Here is a 27,912-nt window from a genome sequence, read left to right as displayed (position 1 = left end):
TGCCTCCCACCACCTGGAAAATAACAATTGGGCCCATCCAATAGCTTCCTTTGAGCAAGAGCCATCCTGCCTCCTGTTTCCAGGTTGCAACTGAGAAGTTGAAGGAACTTGGGAAAGAAAGGGTAGCCAAACCAATCCCTCTTTTTGGAACCACAGGAGAGCTTAGGGGAATCGATTCCGATAACCTGGGCCTGAACACTATTTACCAATTTTCTATCACCTGTGTTAAGGTGGGCAAGTCACTTAGCTTGTCTCTCATTTGTAACCACTCTGGACCAAATTCTTCCCCCTTCAAGAAGAAAACACCGTGACTTAGTCTTTAAAGCAGCTGTTCAACCAGTCTCCCAGTGATTTTATTACTAAGGAGTGGTTCTTCTAATCCCTTAATGCAACCTGTAATTCAGAATGATTTGTAGTGATCATTTCTGTGACTGGGCTAGAATTAGCTGAGAAAACACTATAATTCACACACACACACACACACACACACACTCACTCACACATTCACATACATACATACATACATAAATATAGAAAGTACATGTTACTATAACTGCTAGTTAATGTTACAATAACTGTTAGTAACATATACAATATATGTTACTATAAGTGCTAGTTAGTATATGTTACTATAATTGTTTAGTAACATAGTTAATATATGCTACTATAACTATTAGTTAATATGTTGCTATAACTGTTGGTATATGTTACTATAATTGTTAGCTATAGTAAAAAACATAGGAGCCCATAGGAAACCAGGAATCGCCTCTAGTATACTGCTGTGGCAAAGGATTCAGAAGAGCACGGGAGCATTTCTCTACATTGCAAAAGGCAGAACTCAAAAGAGGCAAAGAAACCCCGACGCGCGCGGCTCCATCCGCAGATCCCATCCACTGGCACTTATTTATTTTAGATCCATCGCGTCACATTTCATTGCTAAGAGAATTCCAGTCCGTGCTCACATACCCATTGTCAAGGGTGGGTATTTGTGTGCGGGTGTGGGTATCGACCCTAAATCTCGGTGAGGATAAATAAAAGCAGCAAATCTGAACCCTAACCCTAGGGACCAAAGACTATACTTTGGTGTAATAGAATATGGTTATGACAGCACCGTGCTGGCGGACTTTTGTCACAATGGAAAATCCCAATATTCAGATACTCATCCACCAATGTCTGTTCTCCAGACAGAGCCCATCACCTCTTGCATTCTGGGAGAACAAGCTGAATGCCAAGATCTCTCAGAAAACCGATGCCTTCCCCTCCCATCTTGTCCCATGGTGCTCTGAGGCATCGTCCGAAGGCAAGGAAAAGGAAAGGGGAGTGTCCAGAGGACGGAGGTCCCCATGAGGGCCCAGTGACCTCCTGAGCAGATTCCCCAAAAGGCTATATGTCTCAAGCATAAAAACCAGTGCAGCTCAGCTTGAAGAATTCTCCAACTTCTTGGTCTTCAAGAAGATATTTTGCATTGCCGAAATCCGATCTTTATCTTGAATGTTGTAGACCTGGAACTAGAGAGGACAGGAGGGTGAGAAATGAGAAGCGTGGTGTGTGTGTGTGTGTGTGTGTGTGTGTGCATGTGTGTGTGTGTGTGTGTGTGTATGTGTGTGTGTGTGTGTGTGTGTGTGCATGTGTGTGTGTGTGTGTGTGTGTGTGTATGTGTGTGCATTTGCACTGTCAGGGCTTGTGATATTTCTCATCCCAGCAAGAGAAATGTCACTGTAGGACTCCAGCTTCTGTTAGTCTGGACCCTGGTCATACTTCACTAAGCTGTAGGAGTGGAAAAATTAGTCCCAAGTCCCCAGGCTCATCCATGATTCCTAGTATGACCGGGTCATACCATGCCAGCCCCCGGGACCTGAAGGTTGTCTAATTTTGTCGGGGGGGGGGGTCCCACCATGAAGGCAGACCATAAGACTTCTCTGTTTCAAGAATTGCTGGGTTCAACATTTTTATCGCCCCCTAACTAGATGATGAACCCCACTAAAAACACATCCTGAATCTGCAAATGGAGAATCTCCTCCAGCTCAGTTAGACCTGCCAGAACTTCCGCTCCATTGGTGCAGCCTGCAGCAGCCCAAGGTCGATCTCAACACAATGAGACACCTGAGGAGGATTTCCTTCTATTCAATTTTGCATGTGTTTATTGGGTGTCTGTTATATGCCAAGCACTGTGCTGGGGGGGGGGGTAAATGAGGCAAAAACCAAACAAACAACAAAAATGAAACAAAAATCCCCATTCTGCTTGAGAGGGCCAGGGAGGGACACAGAGGGCTGGGCCTGGGGAATTTTTTGGCAGTGGCCAAGAGTTGGCAACGAAAGGATTGCCCTTCAGTTGGGAAACGACTGAACAAATTATGGGAAGAGGAGTAAGCATGTGGCTCCTATAATGTGCCAGGCACATTTTATAAATATTAACTCACTTGGTCCTTGTAACAACCCTGTGAGATATATACTATTATTATTATATTATGTATAATTTTATAATATGTAATTATATTATATTATGTTATGGTATGGTATGGTATGGTATGGTATGTTATATATTCTTATACAATTGAGTAAATTGAGGGGGGGAAGAAAAAAGACTTGCCTGGGGATGATACAGCTAGTAAATGAGATTGGATTTGAACTTGTTTTACTAACTCTAAGCCCGGCTCTTTTGAGTACCGTGGCACCCCCTAGCTGTCTCTGTCATAGGATGAGAATTTCATGGAATATCACTGTGCCATAATGACAAAAAGAAAGAAAGAAAGAAGGACAATTTCAGAGAATTCTGGGAAGAATTGTATGAACTGATGCAGAATGAAGAAGAACCAAGAGGATAATTTAAACAATAACAATGATATGATAAAGAAAAGCAACTTTGAAAGCCCAAAGACTCTGGTCCAAGGCAGGACCCCTCACATTCCTGGGTGCCAAGTGATGGATTCGAAGTGCAAGAGGACACATTTTTAGAATTAGATTTGTTTTACTTGACTAAGCTGATTTATCAAAAAGCAATTAGACAATATTAGCTCAGGAAGGCCTTAAAGTGCTACATATATATGAGGCTACCTAAAATCATTCTTACTTATTTCAACAATTGTTTTTAAGTAGGGGAATAGGTTTAAGGAGAGGAACTACCAGTGGGAAAGGCAAAAAGGAAGGAAAATATGAAGGCCAGTGAAACTTGTTTTCAGTGCACAAAAGAGAACAGAAGTTCAAAAGACACAGGCAAGCAGGGTTGCTTTAAAAGTTGTGTGTTGAATTGGTAAAAGAGCAATCCATCTGGAATAAAGATTCAATAATTCATGACAATCTACTTTTTATGTTCTACTTTGAATATTAAAACATTTTTTAATGTTCATTAAGTTCCAAATTTGTTTTCTTTTTAAATTAAGGTGGCAGTGAAAATATTAGGGGGAATGAGGATTTCAGAGAATTTTCAATTATCGCACACTAGTGTTATAGGGCTTTATAAAAAGAGATCTTCTATATCTCTCATTCAAACAGATACATTTATTCAGGGCTTTTAAATGCCGGGGCATATATATAACTATCTCTCTAGATAGATAGATAGATAGATAGATAGATAGATAGATGGATAGATAGATGGATGGATGGATGGATAGATGGATAGATGGATAGAGATGGATAGATAAGAGATAGATAGATAGATGGAGATGGAGATAGAGATATATAACTGGGAATATCAAGAAAGCTCAGGTCAGTCTCCCTACTCTCCATGCTGGCGGGCATGGTGGCAGATTCCTACCTTATCCAGGAGGACATCAAAATAGGCAGTATCCCAGTAGGTCTGGTTGTTGGCAGGGAGCTGCAGGAACGCCTTGATGCCGTTGTCTATCCTCGGGGAGCTGGAGAACAGATGGGTCACGTGGATCTTCAGGAACTGCTCCGGCTGCCCAGCAAACTGTTCAACTTGTTGGTACAAAGAGTTCAGGTCAAGACCTTGACCTTGGAAGAGATTGTGTTGGGGGAAGAGGAAGTGAGGAAGTTTTTTGGTGGCCAGGCAGCAGAGCAAGATCACCAGCAACCGGTACACAGAACTTTCCAGGTCACTCCAGTCTTCTGGGGATGGGAAGAGTTCGGTGGCCCACAGAAGCACCATCTGTAGGAAATAGAGCATCCATTCAGGGCTCAAAGGCAAGGGCAGGAGGTGAGTAGGGAAAGATGCTGTAGATCTCTCAGCAACACACCGGAATCCAAGACCCCCTGAACTGTCTTGTGGCATGGATTTACTGCTCAGCTTAACTAAGGGAGGGAGGGAACACTAGACTCTGGGAACTAGATCACAACTGTGCAATGTTTAACATCATGAGGCTCCTCAATCCCCCTTTACAACATCCCTTGCAGTCATGGCCTTCTCTCTATGTCTGGCCACCTCGTTCCAGCTGTCATCCTCTCTTATCTGGATTCCTGTAATAACCTTCTCGTTCATTCCCCTCCTCACTCCAAAGCTTCCTCTCCCAGAGCTGCCCAAGGGATATTTCCTAAAGCTTAGGCCTAGTCATGTCATTTTCTTACTCAATAAACTCCAGTGGTTCTTAAGGGAAGAAAAAGAATAATTCATATTGGAATAATAATAATTCCAAGAAATTCTTCTTGCCTATATAAATTCTCCCCTTGTGGCTTTCAAAGACCTTCATAACTGGTCCTCCCCTGTCTTTCCAGGCTCCTATTTTTCTTCCCTCCATATCTGCTATAATCCAATTTTCTTATTAACTCTCTCAAATGTGGTGTTGCCCATCCCCATGACGGCCCCCATGACTGAAATCTCTCCCCTCACTTCTATTTCTGAGTGTCCATGGATTCCGGACTCGGCTCCACTCCCACTTTCTGCCAAAGACCTTTCCAAAGTCCTAAGTGGCTTTAAAGCCCTTTATAATTTTGCCCTCTGGGAATCTTTAAAGCCTTATCATTTATTATTCTTACTCAGAACCACCAAACTGGCTGCACCTTCACACCCATCACTCCATCTCCCATCTCAATCTTTGCCCTAGTTTTTGCTCGTACATGGGTTGGACGCATCCCATGAGTCAACAAACACCTATTAAGCGCTTACTATGTAGGGCAATCAAAGAAAGGCAAAATTCATCCCTTCCTTTAAGGATCTTACAATGTAATGGAGAAACAACATGTCAATATTTAGGTTTATAAAGACCCATTTGGTGAATGGGATAATCTCAAAGGAAAGGCTCTGGGACAAGTGGGCAGGTAGATGGAGAGACATCTCCTGCAGATGTGGTTCTGGAGCTATCCTGAAGAAAGCCAGGAAAAGCCCTCATGAAACCTTTTCTTGCTTCAATCCCATCCTTCCTCAGAATTTTGTGTTTATTTTTTATTTGTTCTTTCTATGCTATATTGACTTGCATATCAATCTCCCAGAGAGAATGGAAGCTCTTTAACAACAAGTCCCATCATACTTCTGTCTTTGTCTTCTAGTGTCAGGTACATAATGTGCATTTGATAAATGATTGTTAATTGGTCTTCCTGCCATTGAAATGAATCGGAGTTATTTGAGTTTTTACAAAGCTACCCTTGGATCTGTACTCTAGCCCAGAGTCATAGTGTTCATCAGTCTAGAGTTAAAAGGGGCTTCAGAGGAAGTGAACAGGGAACCCAGACACACAGTCCATGCCTCAAAAGTACATGATGACGCCAACCACTGACCTTCAGGTGGTCAAATGTGAGGCCGGCCTTCTTGCCTCCCTCACGCCAACCCTCATTGTTGACCCTATCCAAGATGGAGAGGCTGTCGAGACGGTGGCCTTTGAGGGAACCCACAATGCTGAGGAGTTTGGTAATGAGGTTGTCGGTGGAGATCCTAAAGACAAAGCAACATGGAAATAAGCAAACAAGCAATATCCAAAGTGTTCCAGTAGCTATGAATCTTGGGAAACAGCCAAGTAAAGGTCCTTAAAATTCTGTTTTTTTCCATCAGTATTATAAATCAACTGGATTTGTACATGAGGGCGCAGAGAAATCAGACAGAAGAGCATGACTGACTAAGCTATGGATTCAGAAGTCTCCAAATTAATTTGAGAGAAAGAAAAAACCCTAATTTTTTAAAGATGGGTACAGACAGTAGTCTTAAGAGAAGCCTTTGTGGGAAATATTTCTGAAATCTGGGAAAGAAAGGATGGATGCTTTTTGTTAACTCTTCTCAATAGAGGCATTAAGAGAACCAGATTTACAAACCCAGCAAGATTTGGCTTCAAGCACTGCCTCTTGGAGCAGCTATCCACTCCAGTGGATAGAGCACCAGCTCTGGAGGACCTGAATTCAAATCCAACCTCAGACAATTGACACCAGCTTTATGACTCTGGACAAATCTCTTAAACCTGACTGCCTTGTAATAACAACAACAAATATCCAGCAACAGCAACAACAAAAATACCCAAACCCAATAACAACAAGAAAAAAGAATTGCCCCTGATACTTAATTGTCTATCTCTGGACAAGTCACTCGATGTCTCAGTGCCCTCCCTGAGACTATAAGCTACAAGAAAGTTGAAGACTTGCGTCAAAAAGAGAACACAGCTGTGGAGAAAAAGTCATAATGTTGGTAGATGACTCCCCAGATGCATTCTGGTTCATTACAATATTCAAATTTTTGCCCAGTGCTCTCTTGACAAATCACAAGGTACTGAGTAATGTACAGAGGATAAAGCTAGCAGACCCATAACTCTAGTCCTAATATAGCTCAGCATTCCCAATCCCATCCCTGATATTGAAGCGGATGTCTCAGAGACATCTTTTTGTTGACTGTTTGCCTGAAACTAAATATGTCCTAAACAGATCTTTCCCCTAAATTTCCCTATTATTATGGAAGGCACCAGCATCCTCCAGCCTCCCAGACCTGACACATGGGTATCTTTCTCTACTCATTACAGGCTCTCAGCTCACATATCCAGCCAGTCACCAAGGCTTAGCGTTATCTCCGTTTGAAATGTCACCACACTAGCTCAAGCCCCCAGCCCCTCTCCCCAGGCTACTACAAGTCATCTTAATGGTCTGGCAGCCTCACATCTCTCCTCACTCATTCATCCTCCATGCAGCTGCCAGATCCCAGATCTGTCCATGTCAATCCTTCTCTCTACACGGTGAACTCCAAAGGTTCCCTCTTCCTTCTAGGATTGAATATTTATTTCTTTCTTTGGCCTATACAACTCTGTTTTTTTTTCTTTTTATGCTCCATATTTGGCATAGGCCATTCAACATACATGTGTGTTGATTGATTGATTAACGATAAAGTCCTTTGTTCTGCTTTGAAAGCTCCTCATAACCTAGCCCCGACCCAGCATCTTTAAGTCATCCTACATTCCTCTCTTTCCTGCACTTTGAGATCCACTCATTTGAACCCACTCTCTTTCCCTCACACCTGATAGTCTAGCTCAGGCCTCCACACCTTTGCCCAGCCTATCCCCTATGTCTTTTATGCACACCCTCCTCACTTCTGCCCCAGAAAGCCATCTCCTCTTGGAGATGCAGATCAGTTCCCACCTTCTAAATGTCACGTTTCTTGATTGATCCCCAATCCTGAAATTCTCTTTCTCAAACTTGTTTAGTCATTTGGGATTTTCTTGACAAAGATACTGGAGTGTTTTCCATTTCCTTTTCCAACTCATTTTACAGATAAGGAAACTGAGGCAAACAGGGCTGAATGCCTGCCCAAGATCATTTAGCTGTTGTGTCTGAGGCCATATTTGAACTTATAAAGAGGAGTCTTCCTGAATCCAAGCCCAGTTATCTATGCACTGTGCCCATTTAGCTGCCCACTTCACAAACTACCTTGTTTTTAATTATTTTGTGTATATCATATTTATCATTTGATTTGCCCAAGGTCACACAGCTAATAGCAAAGCAAGACTTTGAACTCGGGTTCTATGACATGGAACTCATCCCTCTTTCTAGCGCACACCAATTATTTCCAGTTCCTTTAATGGGTCCTTGGATGATGTGATTTATATAATCTTCCAAGTCACTATTATTAAATCACTGTCATTAACAAGAAACAGTCTGCTTAACCACTGTCATTTTAGAAATGGCAGTCATCTATCTCTCAGATCTCATGGGCTGTGGGTTGGAAATGACCATTGAGGTAATCTAATCCCCCTCCTCCTCACATCTCTCCCTTTTGGTCTCAGGACAGTAGATCTGCTCAATCTCTCCCTTCAGTCACTGCCTGCAGCTTCCTACCTCTCCTTAACCACCCAGAAGTGTTACTCATCAATGGCCAAAAATCCTGTCCCTGGGAAGAACACCCACTGGGAATCAGCTAAGGGAGAAAATTCTTGGCCACAGCGTCCCTTGGTGCAGCTAAAAGCTTGGAGCATACAGGGATGGGCAGCCCTAAAAAGGCCCCAGAGTGAGAAAGGAGAAGGCAGAACAGGTATTTCTGACTTCTGGGGTGGGGGAGGCGGTGGGAATTAGGACTTAAAGCCTCCTTAAAGGAAGAGAGACCTGAAAACCCATCTCTGGCAGGCCCCTCCCTCTCTCAAGACAGCTCATCCCATTTGGGAACCTCGAAAGCTGGGAAGCTTTTTTCCTGACATCTGACCAAATGGGCATCTTTTCAGTGACCATCCAGAACCATCCAGTCTCTGCCAAGCAGAAAAGGTCTATGTGTTTGTTCTTTCCTATAGCAGTCCTTCTAATACTCTAAGATCCATCCCTCCACCTTTCCACCTCCTCCACTTGAGTCTTCATGCTAAAAGAGTCCTGTCTCCCCAGGTCCCATCAGGCAGATCATTGATGTTTTGTCCTCCTTTCTCTTGGTCATTTCCATCTTATCAATGCCCTCCCTACACTCAGACAGTCCCTCGATGGATCAGCAGACATTGAGGAAGCACCAACTATGTACTGAGCAAATGCTGTGCCCAGAACTAAACAGCGTCCTCCAGATGGACTTTGACAAGGGCAGCAGAGGATCATGGGGCTGTCACTTCTCAATCCTGGAAGCTACATTTCCTCAAACAGATCTTGAAATCCTGAAATCTGCCTCTGGTTACTTTGTGACCTTGGACAAGAGAGATAACACTCCCTTATCTGGGCTCCCTCATGGGGCAAGGAGAATAATGGGGATCTGACTCTCAGGGGTGTGGCCAGTTTAATGAATATTTTTGAATGCTCTGAGAACCTCAAATGAAAGGGGTCACAGGAATGCAAATGATAATTATGTTAATATCCTGGAATGGGATCTAATCATCACCATGCCTTTCGAAGCCTAGCCCCAAGAAGCCCTCGATGTCCCCAGGGGAGCACAGATGCATCTTCTGTTGGTTAAGGTCTCTGAGGGTCTTAGTCCATCCCCCCAGTGACTTTGTAAAGAGCCGGCACTAGGGGCCACTACACCCACTGACCACAGTGCTGAGTCTGATCTAAAAACTTTTAGTCAAGCAGCCCCAGATTGGACAGAGCCCAACTAATTATTAGCACCCATGATAGGTTAGCTGCTTCTATCAGGGAAAATAAAGGTAGATAATATTTCTATAGAGATTTAAAGTTGCAAAGTACTCTATTGTCTCCTGTGATTTTCACAACAACACTGGGAGGTAGGTGCTATTATTATAGATGAGGAAACTGAGGCAGATAGAAGTTAAGTGACTTGCCAGTTTTACACAATTAATAACTGTCTGAGGCCACATTGAACTCAAGTCTTTTGGATCTCAAGACCAGTGTTCTCTCCACTGCATCATCTGGCTATTTTAAGATAGAGGCTAGTAAGATGCGGGGCTCCCCTGCTGCTTCCTTCTAGGATGTCTCTGCACCCTGGGAGATAGGGGAAGGAAGGGACAGAAAGCTAGTAAAACTGTATTTACCGCCAATGATGGGAACTTGAGGGTATAAGATCAGCTCCTTGGCGCTGAATTTTCTCCAAGCTGTCATCTGGGAATTCTCCGGCCAGTTGCTTCCTTTGAAGGTGAAGGATCTTGTGGTTCTTCTTCAGCACAGGGATGATGTTGAACCGGATCATTCTCCAACCACTGGACACCAGCAAGGACATGTGGAGATCTTCTTCCTTTAAATTTGCTGCATTCAGGGAACCTGAAACAAAGGCCAGAAATGAACAATAGCAGGTATCCCTAAATGTAAATCATTCTCTTTAATATATATATATATATATATATATATATATATATATACACACACACACACACATACACACAAATGTGCACCCATTTTATTGATGCTTTGTATATATCATTGTCATTTCTACATTCATCTCTCAAACTTAACTTCCTTAAAACAAAGAATAAAGCCATCTTTCTACAATTCCTCTCACAGTACTATTTCCATCTTTTCTCATCTTTGCAATATACTGAACATAAGGTGAAATCTTAGTATTATTTTGATTTGTGTGCTTTTCTTATTAGCATTCTTTCAGATGACCGCCAATAGTTTGTAATTCTTTTGAAAACAGGTGGTTCATCTCCTTTGGCCATTTATCTATTAAGAGGTTAGTTAATCTTTTCTTAATAAAGCTAATCCGGACCTTGTGACAACCAGTCTTGACCTCTAACATTCTTTGGGTATCATCCATTCAGAGTGTCAACATCATGGTAAACAGTTCTGGGAATTATACATCAGGCCAAAGGGATGAGTTGAACCGGAACCATCATGGTGTTTTCTTGAGCTCACTGGAGGCAAGATGTTATTAGTAGGATTAGTAGTAAGAAGTTGTATGATTTTTGTGGCTGTTACTCATAAAGCACTACCATGATCTCAGAAGAATCAGCAAGGAAGGTCACCCAAAGGGCAATAGATAGGTCCACAATGGCCATAAGTTGGTTATGAAATATTACTGAAATGAAAGAGAAAATCAATGAGTGAATAAATAAAATAAAAAATGAACAAATGAAAAAGTATTTAGTAAGTGCTTACTAAGTGTCAGTTATGACACTTGTGATGGAGATAAAGATATTTATCAAAAATCGACATTTTGTGCTCTCATGAACTTAAGAGGGAGGCTGGGCAGTGGTAAACAGGGAGAGAGATTTTGTTCTGATGTGGGTACAATAAATCAATGAGAATTCATTGAGTATTCACTTACTGACTCGGTGCCAGGCACTGTGCCAGGTGCTAAGGATATAAAAATAAAAAACAAAACAGTTCTTGCCTTTAAGGAGTCTCAATGCTATGTGAGAGATAACATATAGGATATATCTGTGGCATAAATGAATGGACAAAAAGGTGGATCTGTCATGGAAGGAGCATGAAGGACAACAGATTAACAGGCTGAAGCCTCATGGGTACCCACAGATTATTGAAAGAACTTGAGGCAGGTTCCCAAATCATTGGGCAGATTTTTAGTGGAGGAGTCCTAGGAGGCAATAGACAATAAACAGGAAGGAAGAAAAGGCATAGATAGGACAAGTTCTGTACCAGTGGAAGGAAAACCCAAGTGGTTGAGATTTCATTCAGTTACAACAAATGTTTATTAAGTCCCTACTATGTTCCAGGACCTATGCTGAGTTCTGGGAATCGTGAAACCGTGATGTATAAAAGTATGATTTGGATGGTAATTATTAACAGACGTGATGATGAAGATGAGTGTCAGTTTCTCCTTGGCCCTAAACCAAAGCCAACTTGCCCAGTATCCTTGCGCAGCCTTTTTAGCCTTGTTTTTCTCTGGGCTTGAAACTTCCCAGAGTTCCTTTTTTAGGTGTTGTTTTTTCTGAACTCATTAGTTTACCTTTCTTGTCCTGTTAGTCACGGAATGTTCCCAGTGGAGCCTGGGTATCCTTCCTCCCAATTAATTAATGGATTTGTCTTCTGGTGGTGACTAAATGAAAACATTCTTCCTCTGTGTGTTGGCCACAATCCCACCCACACCCTTTTGGGGAGAGCCTAGCACATAGTAGGCACTTAATAAAGATTTGTTCAGTTGAACTGGAGGCGGTCCAAAGAAACAGGGTAGATGGTTAGGATTTGGCACATGAAGAACAGAATCCCTGTCCATTATTTGCTTTCAAGTGGGGAGTTTTCCCAAGGTAGGGGCTGGTTTTGTTCTATGTATTCCCAGTGCCCAGCACAGAGAGCTTGATACATAAGGTGCTTATTAATTTCTGTTGATTGACTGATCGATCGATGAACCACTAGAACGCACAAGTAGAGTTGCCCTTTTACATTTGAATCCCTGCCTCGGATACTTTACTAGCTGTGTGAGCTGGCTAACTGACTGCCTCTGCCTGTACTCCAGTTTTCTTATTTATGAAATAGAAATAATCCCACCTGTTCCTCTCAGCTCACAAAGTTTCTGTGACAATCAAATGGGATAATCGATGCAAAGGATGATATCCATGTATAGTTGCTATTGTTCTTCTCATTCATTTAGAACCATTTGAATCCATAGTTGTTCTTTCTTTATCCTTCCCTCACCTGCCCCAAATTATCTTGAATGTATGTGTGTGTGTGTGTGTGTGTGTGTGTGTGTGTGTGTAACTTGACTCCCAAAGCCTATTGGGATGGGACTTTCTACCCTTTGGTAGAGATCAATACCTTAAACCTGGGTGAGGAAGGGAGACAGAAACCATTTATTAAGCACCTACTTAATGCCAGGCACAAGATAAGCACTTTGACAATTCTCTTATTTATTCCTCACAACAAACCTGTGTGGCAGGTGTTGTTTCACTGATGAGAAAAATGAGGAAGCCGAGATTCAGTGACTTGCCCAGGATCCCACAGCCAATACATGCCACAGACAACACGTGCTGGCTTCAGAGCCAGTTTCCTAACCATCAGTCTACCACGCTGACTCTCTGATTGATGCCCGGATAAACAGAAAATTAATAGGCTATTGTTCAATGGAGTGAATCTTGGCCGAGGATGTAAGGTGCGTCATCTGCCAGCCACTGGGGGAAATGCTCAACAACATTCCCAGAGATGGGGCTCCCAAATAATGCCTGTTTTGGTTTTATTCCAGCAATCAAACCTGAACATTTACTGAGCAAATGCTCAAGCTTCTATAGCTCTTCAAGGCTTACACAGGTTTTTGTTCACTTCCCAGCAGTCCTATGAGGTCTGTGCTTTATTCTTGTCACCATTTGACAAATGGGGAAACTGAGTCTCAAAGGGGGTGACATGCAGGATCACACAGCTAATAAGTATGAGAGGTGGAAGCCAAAGCCAGGTTTCCCTATGTCCCTACCATGTGCCCCACCATGCTGTGCCTGATGCTAGCAGCAAGCTCTCCCCAATCTGCTGCCGCTCTTTGAAGTCTTGCTTTGCACCCCTCCCTTCTACGTACTGGATACTCCAGCCAAAGTAAACAATGTTCTCTCTTCTCTCCATGTCCCTACTCTTTCCAGCTTCCATTCATGACTTATCTTTTCCATACCCTGAAATGATGCTCTCCTCCCAGTTCCACCTGTTGGTTACCAATCTCTTCTTCAAATTCTCCTGTCAAGTATTCCATGATTCCCCACCAGGGAATCCACTTATTAGACACTAAACCCTCCCCTAAAATTGTAACTAAGTCAAAGTGTCCGAGGCTATGTCTCAGGGACCCAAAATTTAAGGGGCACAGAGGTCATTCTGGGGCACCCTTTCTATCCACCAGTGGCCAAATCATTCTCCCTGCTTCCAGCCTGTCCTTAGCAATGACCCATTGAACGGCAGCAAAGAAAACTCCAAATGTTTTGGAGAATGATTCTCCAGTAACCATGGCTACTCAGCACCTCCGCCTTTTCCTACCTTCTTCCCTCTTTGCCTCAGAAAGGTAAATATTCATAGTTCTACCTCCAGTCTTTTACCCAATGAAGCATATAGAGTGATGTATACAACAGGTGCTTAATACTAGATTTTACTGGATGGCTTCTGATGGCCCCTCTCGAGTCTGTGGTCTGATATAAAATTGAGCTGAATACATTGGGTATTTTAATCCACTCGCTCTCCTGGGTTTTAGAGATGTTGGTGTTTTCCACTGTTCTTGTCAATAGTTTTATTGAATGTCTTGGTGCGCCATATTGGCCTGCTGATCACTGGGTCCCTCAGATATATAGATATAGATATAGATATATTTAAATATGCATATTTCCTTGCATTTCCCTGAAGAGTTTTAAATAGTTGTCAAAGTTCTCTAGCAGATTAGCAGGTAAATTGGGGCACAAGGAAGTGGAAGGGAGGGAAGTGCAAGAAGAAGGGAAGGAAGTGGCCGCTGCCCACAGGAGATGCCCTCCGCTTGGGTTCTTTAGCAGCATGCTTGAAGGAGGGCCCTGATTTCTCCCGGGACTCCCCGTTGGGTATTTGCGGGCACCACCTCATAGGAGGGGATCTGGTAGATCCAGTCTCTACTCGAAGGGGCAGTGGCCACACTCTCAGTGCATGATTGTCCTGATCTAGGTGCCAAATCAGATGCCCCAGCTCATGCGGAGCCTGAGGGTTCAGGTAAACAATTCCTTTCATAAAAATATACACTTTCAGCCCCAGGTAAAAGCAATCCACAAGGCATTAAAAGCAAACAAAAGTTCCCAGAAAGGAGATTAAAAAAAGCTCTCTGGAATCTCAAGAACTCCCTCCACAGTCAAAAAACCAACCAGACAAAATCCCAACAGCCTTTGTGTCCGGGCTCCTGGGTGGGGCCCAAATGGGTCACCCTGTTCCAGGTCTGCTGCACAGCCTTGGCTGATAGCAGCCTCGGTTTGTGCTGTGGGAGTGGGGGGCTTGGCCAGAGGCTCCTCGGTTCCCATCACATTGCCCTGTTCCCTCACGATGGTGAGGGGGGTCCTGTGTTTGGAGCCCCTCGTGCCAGGCCAATCTGTCCAGGGTCCTCATGCATCATGTACCCGCGCTAGGAAGACGTCCACTAAGGAAAGTTATACCTATGAGGGATGGTAGGTTGAAGGAGTGGGCTGTTTTATAAAACCCCAGGGGTTCTCCTAAAGTCAGCTCTAATTACTGAGCTCAGGGCCCACCTATACCTAGCTGAGATTCCCTTCCTTTTTACCCCTAGAGACTCTGGTCAGGGGCAAGTTCCTGGGCCATTCACACCAGGGAATAATAGAAGCTCACATTGTTTAGGGCTGTATATGAGACACCCCTGCATCCACCCCAGGCCCTGCTGTCAGGGTCCAGGCTCAGCGGGAACACCTCCTGCCCTGGACCACTCCAGCCCCTCCCATCCTTGGCTTTCCATTCCACTGCTCCCCAGATCCTGAGGCTGGCTCTTGGCTCCCGACCTGGGCCGTGGGAGGGGACGCCAGCTTTCTGGAGCAGTGCACCGTCAGCAAGGCTTCCCAAACCCAGCCTGACACCTTTGCTGCTGATCACACACCTTGGTTATTGGGAAACCGATAGTAGGCAGTGCCCGGAATGGGGCAGAGGAAGGACTAGAGATTACAAGAAGCAGAGTCCGGAAAAGATCTGGGTGCCCAGGTATGACCCACCATATTCTGGTTTCTAGGCCTGTGTCGGGCATTAAGCCAACAAGTGCTACACCCGTATAGTAAGGACTTCTGCACTGGGGCTGGAGGAGGAGACAAGGGATACTGCCTGAACCTGAGAGTTCAGAGGCTTGGGCTACAATCCCATATTCACATCTCACTGGCTGTGTGAATGTGAATGAATCACTTCCCCTTCCTTCCCTGACCCCCGGTACCCTCACGTCCCAGAGTGGCTCATTGAGTGCAAATCCCAAACTTGAAATCACGTTTCCCCTTCCCTTCCCATCTGGCCGTCCAGCTGCCACCCAATCCATCCAGCTTCTGGCCACCTCTTCATCCTGCCACCACACGCATATGTCCAACCCCCAGCCAAACATGCTGCCCCTTCTTTGTCTGAGCTCAGTAATCAGTCAATGGTACCATTACTTATAGAAAGGGCGTGTTAGAGAGAAAGAGAGAGAGAGAGAGAGAGAGAGAGAGAGAGAGAGAGAGAGAGAGAGGCAGGGAGACAGATAGATAGATAGATAGATAGATAGAAAGAGAGATAGATAGGGGGAGAGAGAGAGAGAGAGAGATAGGGAGATAGATAGATAGATAGATGATGGATGGAGATAGATGGATAGATAGATACAGTATCTCTAATAGATATATAGATGTAGATAAATATTTTTAAAGAGATCTATATCTATATCCATTCCCCTGTCTCATTAGAACCAAACTCCCCTCTCTGACCTCTGATACCTTAAATGTGTCATGTTTCCTAATGTACTGGGAAGAAAGCTCTTTGAGGGCGGGGACTGTCTCTCTCTTGACAATATACGATATACGTATCTTCAGCACTTAGCGCAGTACCTTATTCATAGTAAACCTTTAGTAAATGCTTTTTCTCTCATTCAATGAGCTAAGAGCAGCAAGAGGTAACAAATGGTAACAAAAAAGGAGATCAAATGATTTTAAAAACCATATTTCAGAAAAGAGGAGGACCAAAAATGGGACAGGACCTGAGCTTGAAAACTGCTGTTCCAGTATTATGCTTCCATTTTCAATGCCAAGAATGACTTTTTACCCTGAAAACAATCAAACTGAAATGGGTAGCAGAGGATTGGTACCAAAGATAAGAGGCACTTGGAGGCCTTTGATGAACTCAGGTCGGTCGGTCCAAATGAATGAGTCCTTATTGGCTAAAAGAAATGGTCATCGTCAATTCTGGGCCATTGCTTGTGATATTTGAAAGATTGTAGAAAACAGAAGAAGGGCTGCAGGAGGAGTAATAGCGAATGTTATTGAGATTTCCTCAAAAGGAAAAGGATGGAGCTGTGAGTTAGTGAGTTTGACTTCTGAGAATACTCTACAACCAATCACTCAAGAGATGGTCCATGAGCATCTTGAAAAGCAACAATTACAAAGAAGCACGGGACTCCCCCAAGAGCAGGTCCCTAATTGCTCTCTATTATGTCTAGGAACTGACGCAAGGCCCTAGTCCTGTGTTTGACATTGAAAGTCTTTCATAGCCTGGCTCTAGCTTCCCTGAAGGCCCATTACATAAGACTGTCCTTCACTCACTCGATGTTCCGGCTAAATGGATCTGCCCATTCCTCAGAGGCTACATTCCAACCCCTCCTAATTTCAGAGGCTTCCCACATGCCTGGAATGCGCCTGCTCCTCATTACTTCTCCCTAGATCACCCAGCTTCCTTCTGTGACCAGTGAGAGTCTCCCATGGGAGACCTTCCCTGACCTCCCAGCATGCTCATCTCCCAGCAGCACCACCTCGGAAAAAAGGACCGACATGTAACTACCTGGTATTTACTTGTGTTATTTCCTCTGATCGAATGTCGAATTACACCTTAAGGGTAATTGGTTTCTTTCTTGTCTTTGTATCTCCAAACAACTAATCAGAATAAGCATTTATTCCTTTGTACAGGTGAATTAAGTCAAACTCTTAAAAAACAATTAGTACTTATACTAAAAGAAAGAAAGAAAAAGGAAGGAAGGAAGGAAGGAAGGAAGGAAGGAAGGAAGGAAGGAAGGAAGGAAGGAAAGAAGGAAGGAAGGAAGGAAGGAAGGAAGGAAGGAAGGAAGGAAGGAAGGAAGGAAGGGAGGGAGGGAGGGAGGGAGGAAGGGAGGAAGGAAGGAAGGGAGGAAGGGAGGAAGGGAGGAAGGGAGGAAGGGAGGAAGGGAGGAAGGAAGGAAGGAAGGAAGGAAGGAAGGAAGGAAGGAAGGAAAAGAAATCATATAATTAAATAAATACAGTCCTGATACTCAAGTCAAAGAAGTATAAAGCACAAAAGGAGTACTACAAACTAACATCATTAATGAACATTGTTTCTAAACTTTTATATAAAATCTGGACAACAAGATTGCAACAACATCTCCAAAATATTGATCCACTAGGATCAAATATCTTTTACTTAGTATCCATTATGCACCAGGCATTGTGCTGACTGCTAAGGATACAAAGTGAAATACTCTCTATCCTCCAGGAGCTTCCATTCAATTGGAGGAGGCGGAAGAGGGAAAACATCATCTTGTTGGGAACTAGCCCGGTCTATGCATAAGGTAAGCTATTAATACTTATTCTTTGGTGAATTCTTCCTTCCCAAAATTGTGGCTTCCTATTCACTGCAGTTCACCAAGCAGAGGCTGGATGATCATTTGTTGAGTGTGCATTGGAGGGATTTTTTTTTTTACTCAAGTCAAGTTATTTTTGTTCAAATGAAGTTATTAAGCACCTACAATGTACCAAGTAATTGACATGCCCTAGTCTAAGATTTTATGAGTCAACAATATGACTTGTCTTCCCTAATAGGATGAGCAGAATCTTAGTGTCCACAGTAAGGAAGATAGCATTCTACGCACTGGCCAGTGCACACTTAGAGAACTCTATCCTATTCTGGACACTACATTTTAAGAAAATGTAACTCCAGAAAATGAGGATCAAGACAGCAAGGAGAGCTGAGGGAGAACCCCAAAGCTGTGTTATGTAACTATGTGGAGGAACCCAGAAAAAAAGAAGTCTTGAGAGAGGCACCTTAACCCTTCTTTCAAATGTGTGAAGGGTTTTCCTGTTAAAGAGCTTAGAGAGCTTCACTTCAGAAAGTCAGGACTTGAGTGGAAGCTTCATGGATGTGAATTTTTTTTTCTCTCTATTGGTTTTATTTTTATTTTTTTTCATTTTCAATTATCTCACCAGATTCTTGTTTTATTTTTTTTAATAGCCTTTTATTTACAGGTTAAATGCATGGGTAACTTTACAGCATTGACAATTGCCAAACCTCTTGTTCCAAATTTTCCCTTCTTTCCCCCACCCCCTCCCCATGGATGTGGATTTAAGCTCAATACCAGGAAAACTTCTCTGACAATTAGAATTCTAATGGACCGTTTGTGAGAAGGTGAGCTCCCCATGAAGGGAAATAGTCCCAAAAGTCAAAGTAAACATGGGATAAGCTAGAAGACTGCTCAGGTTCCCTCTGATGATAAGATTCCATGAAATCCCAGGGAGGCAGAAAGGGCAAAATGAAATTCTCTGGCTCCTTTAATTACTGCACTCAGGCCCCCAGAACACACCCCTGTCCTCAGGCGGATCCATCCGCCCAATGCCTGGAAGCATCTCGGGTATTGCATGTCTGCCTCTGACTTGGAAAAAGCTGGAGATGTTTCTGATAGAGACAGGAGGTAAAACACACTGAAGGCAGTGGGCGTGTCCTGGATAGCAAAAAGCCAATGAATAAGTCATTTCTCCTAAGGGAAAGCCAGGAGGGGCTTTGTTGGGCATGACATGTGTTTTGCCTTTGCCTGGGATGCTCTCCCTTCTTCCCTTGTGCCTCTTAGAATTCCCAACTTCCTCCGGGTGCCCCCTCCTCCAGGAAGCTTCTCCTGATGACATTAATTATTAGCATTCTCTCTTTCCATTCCAGTTCTCCTATATGGGCTTGCCTGGACAAGTAGAATGTCTTGTACCTCATTAGCACTTAAGGGTTTGTTGAATGAATGAACTGGCAGGTTTATTGCATCCCATCAGGGCAACCATGGAGGGGAAAGAGCCAATGTTCTCTTTGTGTCACCAGCCAGTATTTATCCCATAGTAGTTGCTTGATAAATGCTTCTTGCTTTGGATGGTAAATGCCAAATAAAGGGAAATGCAGGAAGAGCTCCATCTTGACCATTTTGAAATCCATTTCCTTCCTGTCAGAGAAAGGGGTGGAGTTGATTTTATTGGTCATTTTTTTGTTTGGGGAAGGGCCTGAACCTGTGATGTCACCTGTGCAGGGGACATCAGCCATGAAACTCCCTTCCCTGGAGATTGGCAGCCTGGGAAGACACACAAGATCAGCCATCAGCAAGCCCTTCTCTTTGTACTTCGCCTGACGTGGGGCTCCCCATACCCTACGGGGTAGCCGAGCAGTAGGTGCCCTTCCCTTCATTTGATCCCCGAGTAGCCCAAATACCACAAGACGACTGGGTGGAAGGATCCCGTGAGGACCCTATTTCCTCTGTCTCTTCCTGCCCCCCATCCAAAGGGCAATGTAGAAAGAAGCGACAAGCTTGGATGACTTGAAGAAATCAAGTCCTGTCCTTTGGCTGAAATGGAGGATCTTGGGGACTTGCCATCTGCCCTGTTGATTCACCGCCTGGAATTTGAGACCCGCTCCCACTCCCGCCTTTTTTTGACTTACAGCCCTTCCTGCAGACCCTCCACTCAAAGTCTTAGCTGAGCTGCCCTTCCATCCCGCCCCTTTGCACTGTGAGTTCCTTAGCATCACACACCACCTTACTCCTTCTCCTTGGATCCCCAGCAAACGTAGCATAGTGGCTGACAACTACTAAGTGTCTAATAAATGCTCTTTCCTTTATTAATTGGCCATTCTTCTGTAACTTAGCATCTCAGAGAGATGCCTGGGGTTTTTTGAGATTAAGTGACTACTTGTTCAGGACCACCCAACTAGGATGTCTTAGAAACAGCACTTAAGCCAGGTTTTCCCGACTCCAAGGCCAGCCCTTTGCCCACAGAACAATATGAACAAAAAATTACGTTTCTATGGCTCTTTAAGAACTAGAGAGGCCTGTTGATTATGTAATAGCACATGTAGTATGTACCCATTTTATAGATAAAGAAACTGAGACTCCATGTGCTTATGGTCTCATGGCCAAAAAATGTTGAAACCGGGATACAAATCCAAGTCCCCTGACTTCAATTTCTGGTTCCGTTCCAAAGAGACCTCTGTTTTGCTTGTTCAGTCTCATCCCAAACCCCTTCCATGTTGGGACTTCCCATCCCCACATATAAATCTCTGAATGGCCTAGGGATGGAATATAGTCTCACAATGAGAGAAAAGGCAGAATCGGGAAGAACGGGGGAAATGTCCTTACTTTCTCTTTCCAAATTTTAGATGGTACAAGGGAAAGTTCCCAATGCTCCCAAGATTCCAAGCTCCAGAAAACCAACACTTAGAGATACTTGAATTGTATACTATTTTCTTCTTAGCAAATTGAAAACACCTCCAGAATCCAACCTGGTCCCAAGGACACACAAATATCAGAGCTTGGAGCTGAGAGGGGTTTCGTTAGCCTGTTCCCTTTTTCATTCACCCATCAGATGCCATAAACTCCTCAGCTGGGAAACAAGGAGACCCAGCTCCCCAGCTGGACCCAGGTTACACCTGCAGGCAGCATCCCAGGGATCATTCAAACCTCTCACTCCCACTTTACAGAAGGCAACAAAGAGCCTGGGCTTCTTCCTTCCCACCAGGCTAACCCCCCTGGTCTCATCAGGAAACACAGGCTCACCTCCTCTGCTTCTAGAGCAGAAATATTACAGAGAAGAGCTTTGGAGGCCTTAGATCTAACTTCTCCCAATGGGTTTTAAGCTGTATGGCTTTGGACGGGTATACAAGCTAACACTTAGATCCCATTTTAAGGTTTGAAAAGCACTTGACATAGATTGCCTCTTTGGCCTTTACCTGTAGAGTCGATACTATCATTATCCCCATTTTTCATATGAGGAAACTGAGGCTGAGGGAAGTTAAGTATCTTTCCCTGTATGAGCCAGCCAGCAAATATCAGAGATGGTATTTGAACTTAGATCTCCCTGATTCTGGGTCCCATGCACCACCCACTGGGCCACCTACATTAGCTGGATTTATTTCATTTCCTCAACTTGTGTTACCTATCTATATTTCAATGAAGAAAGTTTTCTTGAATGAAAGAAGGAGTTTTCTTCATTCCTTGTGAGTTCATTCATTCATTCCTCTTCATAGCTCATGCTCTTGAGTGGAGATAGAAACACCAGAGAGAACGGCACAGCAGTGTGGATGATGGGAAATTCAGATCTTTCTTACTTAGAGTGAGAAACAGCCGGTACTTCTCGATCATCTGGAGGAGGGGTTGTAAAGTCCACATCTCAGGGAGTTCAAGAACAGAGCAGAATGGACGCCGAGATCCAGCAGGGTCAGCCCAGCACCAGGAGCACAGGGACATATTGCATCCTACAAAGCTCTGGCTGCTACAGTGATACGGATGGAGATGCCGGGATGAGTAGAAGGGACAGAGACGGCCCATCCTGTCCACTCAGGCTCTGGATCTTCCAGTCTGTTTCTTCCTGTTCATTCTTTTTTGACCTCACCCTTCCCAGGATCACAGTCTCCTCACTGGATGGGCATTGAGCCGCCATTTTCTACATTCAGTGGAGAGTTTAATTTTCCCAAAGTATAGGCCTGTCTGTGTCCTCCTCTTGTTTAAGAATCTTCAGACCGATGCTGACTGAAGTGAGTAGAACCAGACCGTTGTCCACGGTAACGGCAAGAGCGTACGATGCTCCACTGTGCCGGACTTGGCTCTCTCCGCTTGTGCTGATCCAAGCCAATTTCAATAGCCTTGGGATGGAAAGTGCCGTCTACACCAGAGAGAGACTGAATGCGGATCGAAGCAGAGTGTTTTCACCTTTTTATTCTTTGCTTTGCTTTTGCTTTCTCATGGTTTTTCCCTTTTGTTCTGATTTTTCTTTCACAATGTAAAAATAAGAAAATATCATTAAAATGATTGTACATATATAGCCTGTCTTGTGGGGGGAAGGAAGAGAAAGATGGAGAAAAATTTGGAACTCAAAATCTTACAAAAATGAATGTGGAAAACTATCTTTACATGTAATTGGAAAAAATAAAACACTACTGTGAAAACAAACAAATAAAAATTTTCAAGGCTCTTCGTCGGCCAACAAACTCAACCCAATTCAGCAAATATGTGTTAAAAGCCCATGGTTTTCTAAGAGGCAACAATGGAGAGTGTCAGGAGTGGAGTCAAGAAGTTTCATCTTCCTGAGTTCAAATCTGGCCCCAGACACTTCCTAACTGTGTGATCCTGAGCTAGTCACTTTGCTCTGTTTGCCTCAGTTTCCTTATCTGCAAAATGAGCTGGAGAAGAAAAGCACACCAGTGTCTCTGCCTAGAAAACCCCAAATGGGGTCACAAAGGATTGTTCATGATAGAAATGTGAGTCACAACCACAGTGGTGTTCTAGGCTCTGTGCCAGGTCTGGTAGCTACAAAGCACTTCCTAGACCTCATCTCATACAAGCATCATGAGAACCCTATGAGGAAAGTGCCATTTCTAATATCTCCACTTTACAGATGAAAAAGGAGTTAAATGACCTTCCCTTGGTCACCCAGCCAGTCAATGGCAGAGTCAGAATTTGCCCCCAGGTCATTCTCATTCTAAGCTCAACCCCAAGCCCTTCACCCCAATATTCAGAAAAACAAAATGGCCCCTACCCTAGAGGGGCGGGTGGTCTGGAGAGTGAATCACATGCAACCAAGTCCAGATTCTCGTCTGGCATTCAAGACCCTCCTCCATCAGTTGGCCACCTCTTCCACTCATCCATTACACATACCCAGGAAAAATGGGTAACTCTCTTCTCTGATTTGTCTGACATGTTCTGTCCTCTACCCTCTTCAGAGCCCAAGGCTGGAAGCCCTGAGTCCATTTTATGGGCAGATATCATTATTTTATCAAAGCACCATACCTTCATGGACTTCACTGGACTTGGAGCCAAGAAGCCTTGAGTTCAATCTTGCCTGAAATTAGATGCAAGACCCTGGTCATGTCACTTAACCTGTTTGCCTCAATTTCCTGTAAAAGGGGGCTAATTCCAGTACTTGTCTTACAAGGTGGTTGTGAGAATCCAATGAGATCATGTCTGCAAAGTGTTTTGTATACCTTAAAGTTTAGATCAAGATGAGCTATTATCTTATCAGAAGCAGGATCATGGATTGCTTCAGCACTGGTTGGTGGCTGTGTGACATTAATCATGTCAGTCAGGCAGTTGCCAAGGATTTAAATACCCACAATAACAACAACAACAGAAGCAGCAATTAGCATGTGTTTAGTACTTTAAAGTTTGCAAAGAGCTTTCCAAATATTCTCTTCTTTGGTCTTTGCAATGGCCCTGGGAAGTATTAGTTACTGTTCTCGTCATTTTTACAGTTAAAGAAACTGAGGCTGAGACTTTAGGTGTCTTGTCTAAGATTTCACCCCAAGAATTGTCCGAGACAGAATCTGGACCGAGTTCTCCCTATTCCCCCTCTGTTGTTCCATCCACGGGCCGTGCTAGCTGCTAAGGACACATACACACTGAGCTCCCCCTGTCTCGTCATCTACTTGGGCACCGGTGCCCATCTTCCTGCCCGGCAGCTTTGGTCCAGAGAGGCAGGAAAAGGCCAGGGCTGGCTGGGCGCCAGGGCTTCTCCCAGCTGCCACCTGAGTCTCACACAAGCGCTGCTGGAGGAGAGGCGTCTGACTGGTTGTTCCGGTCCCCACGGAGGTAAGCAGGGGGCTGGACCGGAGCCCGAGGTAGGCCGTCTTGCCTTTTAAGGAAGGCTTCGGAAAAATATGCTCGGAATCTCACCCTCGTGCTTGCCATGTCCTTCTGCTCATGCCCGGGACAGGTGCGCTTGAACCCGGGCTCCCTCCGTTTCCTTAGAGCCATTGCCCTTTTTGTTTGATGGGTCAAGGGTGGGAGGTCTGACATAAAGATGCTCTGGGCTTCCCTACCAGAGGAGGAGGCCGGAGAACTTTAGTTTTAATAGAGAGACCGTGGTGGGAGGAGGAGCTTGGAGTTAGGAGAGACACAAGTATGACTCCCACCCCATTCAGAAGCTGAGGACCGAGATCAAACGTCAACCTGGCTATTACCTGCTCCCTGGGCGACTGAGCCAGTCCCCTCTGTGCTCTTCAATTAGCTCTTGAGCAAAACAGGAATAAAGTCCAGGAAAGCTTCCTCACAACGGCTGCCCACAGTAAACAGCGTCTAAGAGACGATCACCCCCTGGGGTTGTTGTGAGGCAACCGGGAGATAAAGTCTCTGAACCAGCCCTTAGAGGAAAATAGCAATATTAGCTCTGATTATTCCTCCAGGCTCAGCAGCCATAAAGCTAAGCCAGGCAGAAGGTGAAGTCCTCCCTCACTCCCTCACCCCATGAAATCCATCTCTCTCCCTGGCAGCCCAAGTGGGAGAGAAGGTTCTAATCACGTCAACGGCACGAGCGGGCCATCAAGGGAGGGAACTCGGGACTTTGATGATTCATAAAAATCGTGGTGATTTGTATGGTAGCTTTTGGAGGACAAATGGCAACGGATCAGCAGGGTCGTTTTTCCTTACTGTGTGTAGGTTTGTGGTTGAACTGCTTATAGAACCAGAAGAAAAGGAGGAAGTTGTGGATCCTGGCGGGGCCCCTCTGAGAATGTGGGTGTTAGGGATATGGCCAAGAACTCGGCACCAAACCCGAGAACCCGCCGGGACCACTGGTGATATGAAGGTTGGTTTTCCATCTTTCCCATCTCCTTCCTTCTTGGCTTTCCCCAATGTGGAGGGGAAACCCAATTCCTCTTTCAAACCGGGAACTTCCCCCGACACTCTCCTCCTTTTTAATCCACCTGCAGGACAGTTTTCCCAGAGTGCCTCCCTCTAACTGAAAGTTCTCACCCGATGATTGTTTTGTTTGGTGTTTCACCAGTGGAACCTTTCTCACCATCATGCCTTTTGATGCACAAAACAAATAGGATTGAAAAGAATTCAATCATGGTGAAATAAAGTTATCAAAAATAGCTTTTCCCATGGAGGGAAAGCCAAGGGAATAAGCCTTTCCAAAGCACCTACTGCGTGCCAGATACTGTGCTAAAGTCTTTACAAATGTTATCTCATTGCTCATCATGACAACCCTGGGAGGTGGGTGCTATTATCATCCCTGTTTTACAGATAGGGAAACTGAGGCAAACAGGTGAGTGAATACCCCTAAGATCGCACAGCTAGTTTGTATCTGAAGCCAGATTTCAATTTAAGTCTTCCTGACTCCAGTTCCCCAGATTATTATCTCCATATCTTTTGAAAATAAAAAGCTATTTTAAAAAAAGGTAAAGGGAACTTGAAAGAACAAAAATCGGTTTCTTGGGGACTTGAATCCCTTTCATGACCTCAATTCTCCCTTCATTTAAGATCCTACACAAATCCCCAGTCGCCTCTTTTGGCACATCATCGTTCCCCGTGACGCTTCTTTCCTCAGCTCAAACAACGACACTGAAGCGCAGCTAGACTGCTTTGACACTTGGGAAGCCCTAGGACTTTGTCTCCCTGGGACTCCCTCCAAGAACAGATCAAAATCCCTGGCCGCTTTCTTGTTGAGAGAGAGGCTCGCCCTCAGACCCGGCGAGTCCCTCCTAAAGTTTCTATCCCCGAGACTAGAGGCACATGAGATCATGGCTATAAAGTACTTTGTAAAGGCTACGAAGTGGACTTATAAAGGTTCATAATCATATTATTGGGAATCTACATAATGATTGTTTTTACTGCAATCATTTCTCCTTGTGTCCCCAGGGCACACTTGACCCTCAGGAAGATGTAAAAATTAATGCCTTTTAGTCATCATGATTAAGATGGCCAGCCCCAAGCCCATGGGGTGAAAAAGCCAAATCCCAGAATCCTGCAGGCGGGAGGGACCCCAGGGACTATCCTGTCCAGCCTGTGACACTCAGGGAGACTGTTCTCTCCCCCACTGGCCAGAGAGCCTTGCAGTGCTTCCCCGCAACCCACCCTGTTCTAGCTTTCCCCACACCACCTGCCTCTCTTCCAGCATCGGGGACACCCAGACCACCCATGGCCCAGAACAAAAGGAGATGAAGGCCCGAATGGACTAAGTCTCTGGGGCTTGTGGGAGGAGTCACTGGTGGCCAGTGTCCATCCCCAGAAGCCCACCCCGGGAGCAGCCTCCCTCCCCGGGGCTAGTTCCCTGCTATAATGCCTATCCATCACCAGGCTCCCGGCTGCACTTCCCGGGCTGAGTTTAAGAAGGTCACATTCGAAGAACACTTGGGGAGTGAGTGATGGTGGAAGGCAACCTAAAGGGAGAGCCCAGAGGGGCCGGGGCTGCAGCATGGCTCTGACACCCGCCCAGCGGCTGAACCTCCCTGGGACTGGAGGTCCCCATCTGTAATTAGAGAGAGGGAAGGGACTGGCTCTCCTCGAAGGCCCTGCCGGCTCAGTGAGGAAATGTGCCAGAACTCACCCCAGACACACACACATCACACTCACACACTCACACTCACACACAGACACGCGCATCCTTCACACTACCTGGCATGATGAGGCAGTGGTGCTTGCAGTGGACGATGGCGGCCACAAGAAGCTCCTTCAGCCGCCTGAGGACTTTGCTGGGCAGGATGTAACCTTGGCACTCAGGGCTCTTGGATGGGCTGAAGACGTCCTCAGTCATCCACCTCTCCAGGCCGGCCACATCCCAGGGGACGCCCAGGCTGTAGGAAGCTGGGCTGGGCAGGTTCTCCCGGAGCCCCCTTTCCTCCAGCCCACCGTCCCTGGCCTCCTGGACCAAAAGGGCGTCAGAATTGACCCAGAGGGGCACTTCTATGGTCAGGTCATCCTCGGAGGTGCGCAGGGCAAAGTGGAAGGCCTCCAGATCCCTGGAGTAATCCACCTGGAAGCGGGAGTCCAGCTCCTGGACCCTCTCGAGCACAGTCAGCAGCACGTTCTCGGCTCTCTGGTAGTCCTGGATCTTGGGGGTCTCGCGGGACTGGATGGCGTGCAGGTAGTGATGCCACAGGGAGATCTTCACCTCCATGGCCTCAGAGAGCCGGCCAGCGCAGCTCTGGTCCGGGGCAGCTCGGGGGCCCAGAGGAGCTGTGCGCTCTCCAGGAGCTGGGGCTGAATGCGCTTGAGAGAGAGAGTTCCAGAGAACCAGGGAGCAGGTACAACGGGGCGGAGCCGCGGGAACACCAGGGAGACAAGCAGCCCCGCCGTTTCCCGATTAAATACTTGAACTGGGGCCAAGGCAGCACCTCTGAGAGGAACTGTTGTGTCAGGCAACTCACAATTATAGATACGGAGGCAGGAGGGCTGGGCCAAGAGAGGGGCCGGCCCGTCTTATCTCGGGCCAGCCTAGGCCAGGCGTCTCAGAGGTCCCACTCCCCTCGCCATCCCCTCTTCTATTGCTGGCTGTCTAACCCATGTGAAAACACGCCCCCTCCCAG

The 27,912-nt window shown here is 45.2% G+C and overlaps 1 protein-coding gene across 1 annotated transcript; it reads right to left on the bottom strand.

Annotated features, from left to right (window-relative positions):
- Positions 1-1,052: 1,052 nt before the first annotated feature.
- MAB21L4 (mab-21 like 4) lies at positions 1,053-27,912 on the bottom strand. Its single transcript, XM_023500863.2, has 5 exons — positions 27,002-27,912; positions 9,822-10,047; positions 5,671-5,824; positions 3,755-4,108; positions 1,053-1,508 (listed from the first exon to the last, which is right to left on the bottom strand). The coding sequence occupies exons 1-5, from the start codon at positions 27,501-27,503 to the stop codon at positions 1,416-1,418; spliced, it is 1,329 nt and encodes a 442-aa protein (XP_023356631.1). The 5' UTR covers positions 27,504-27,912; the 3' UTR covers positions 1,053-1,415.

Source organism: Sarcophilus harrisii, chromosome 3 (assembly GCF_902635505.1).
Source record: "Sarcophilus harrisii chromosome 3, mSarHar1.11, whole genome shotgun sequence".
NCBI lineage: Eukaryota > Metazoa > Chordata > Mammalia > Dasyuromorphia > Dasyuridae > Sarcophilus > Sarcophilus harrisii.
The sequence above is the reverse complement of the archived record's forward strand: the minus strand, read 5'-3'. Positions and strand labels throughout refer to the sequence as shown.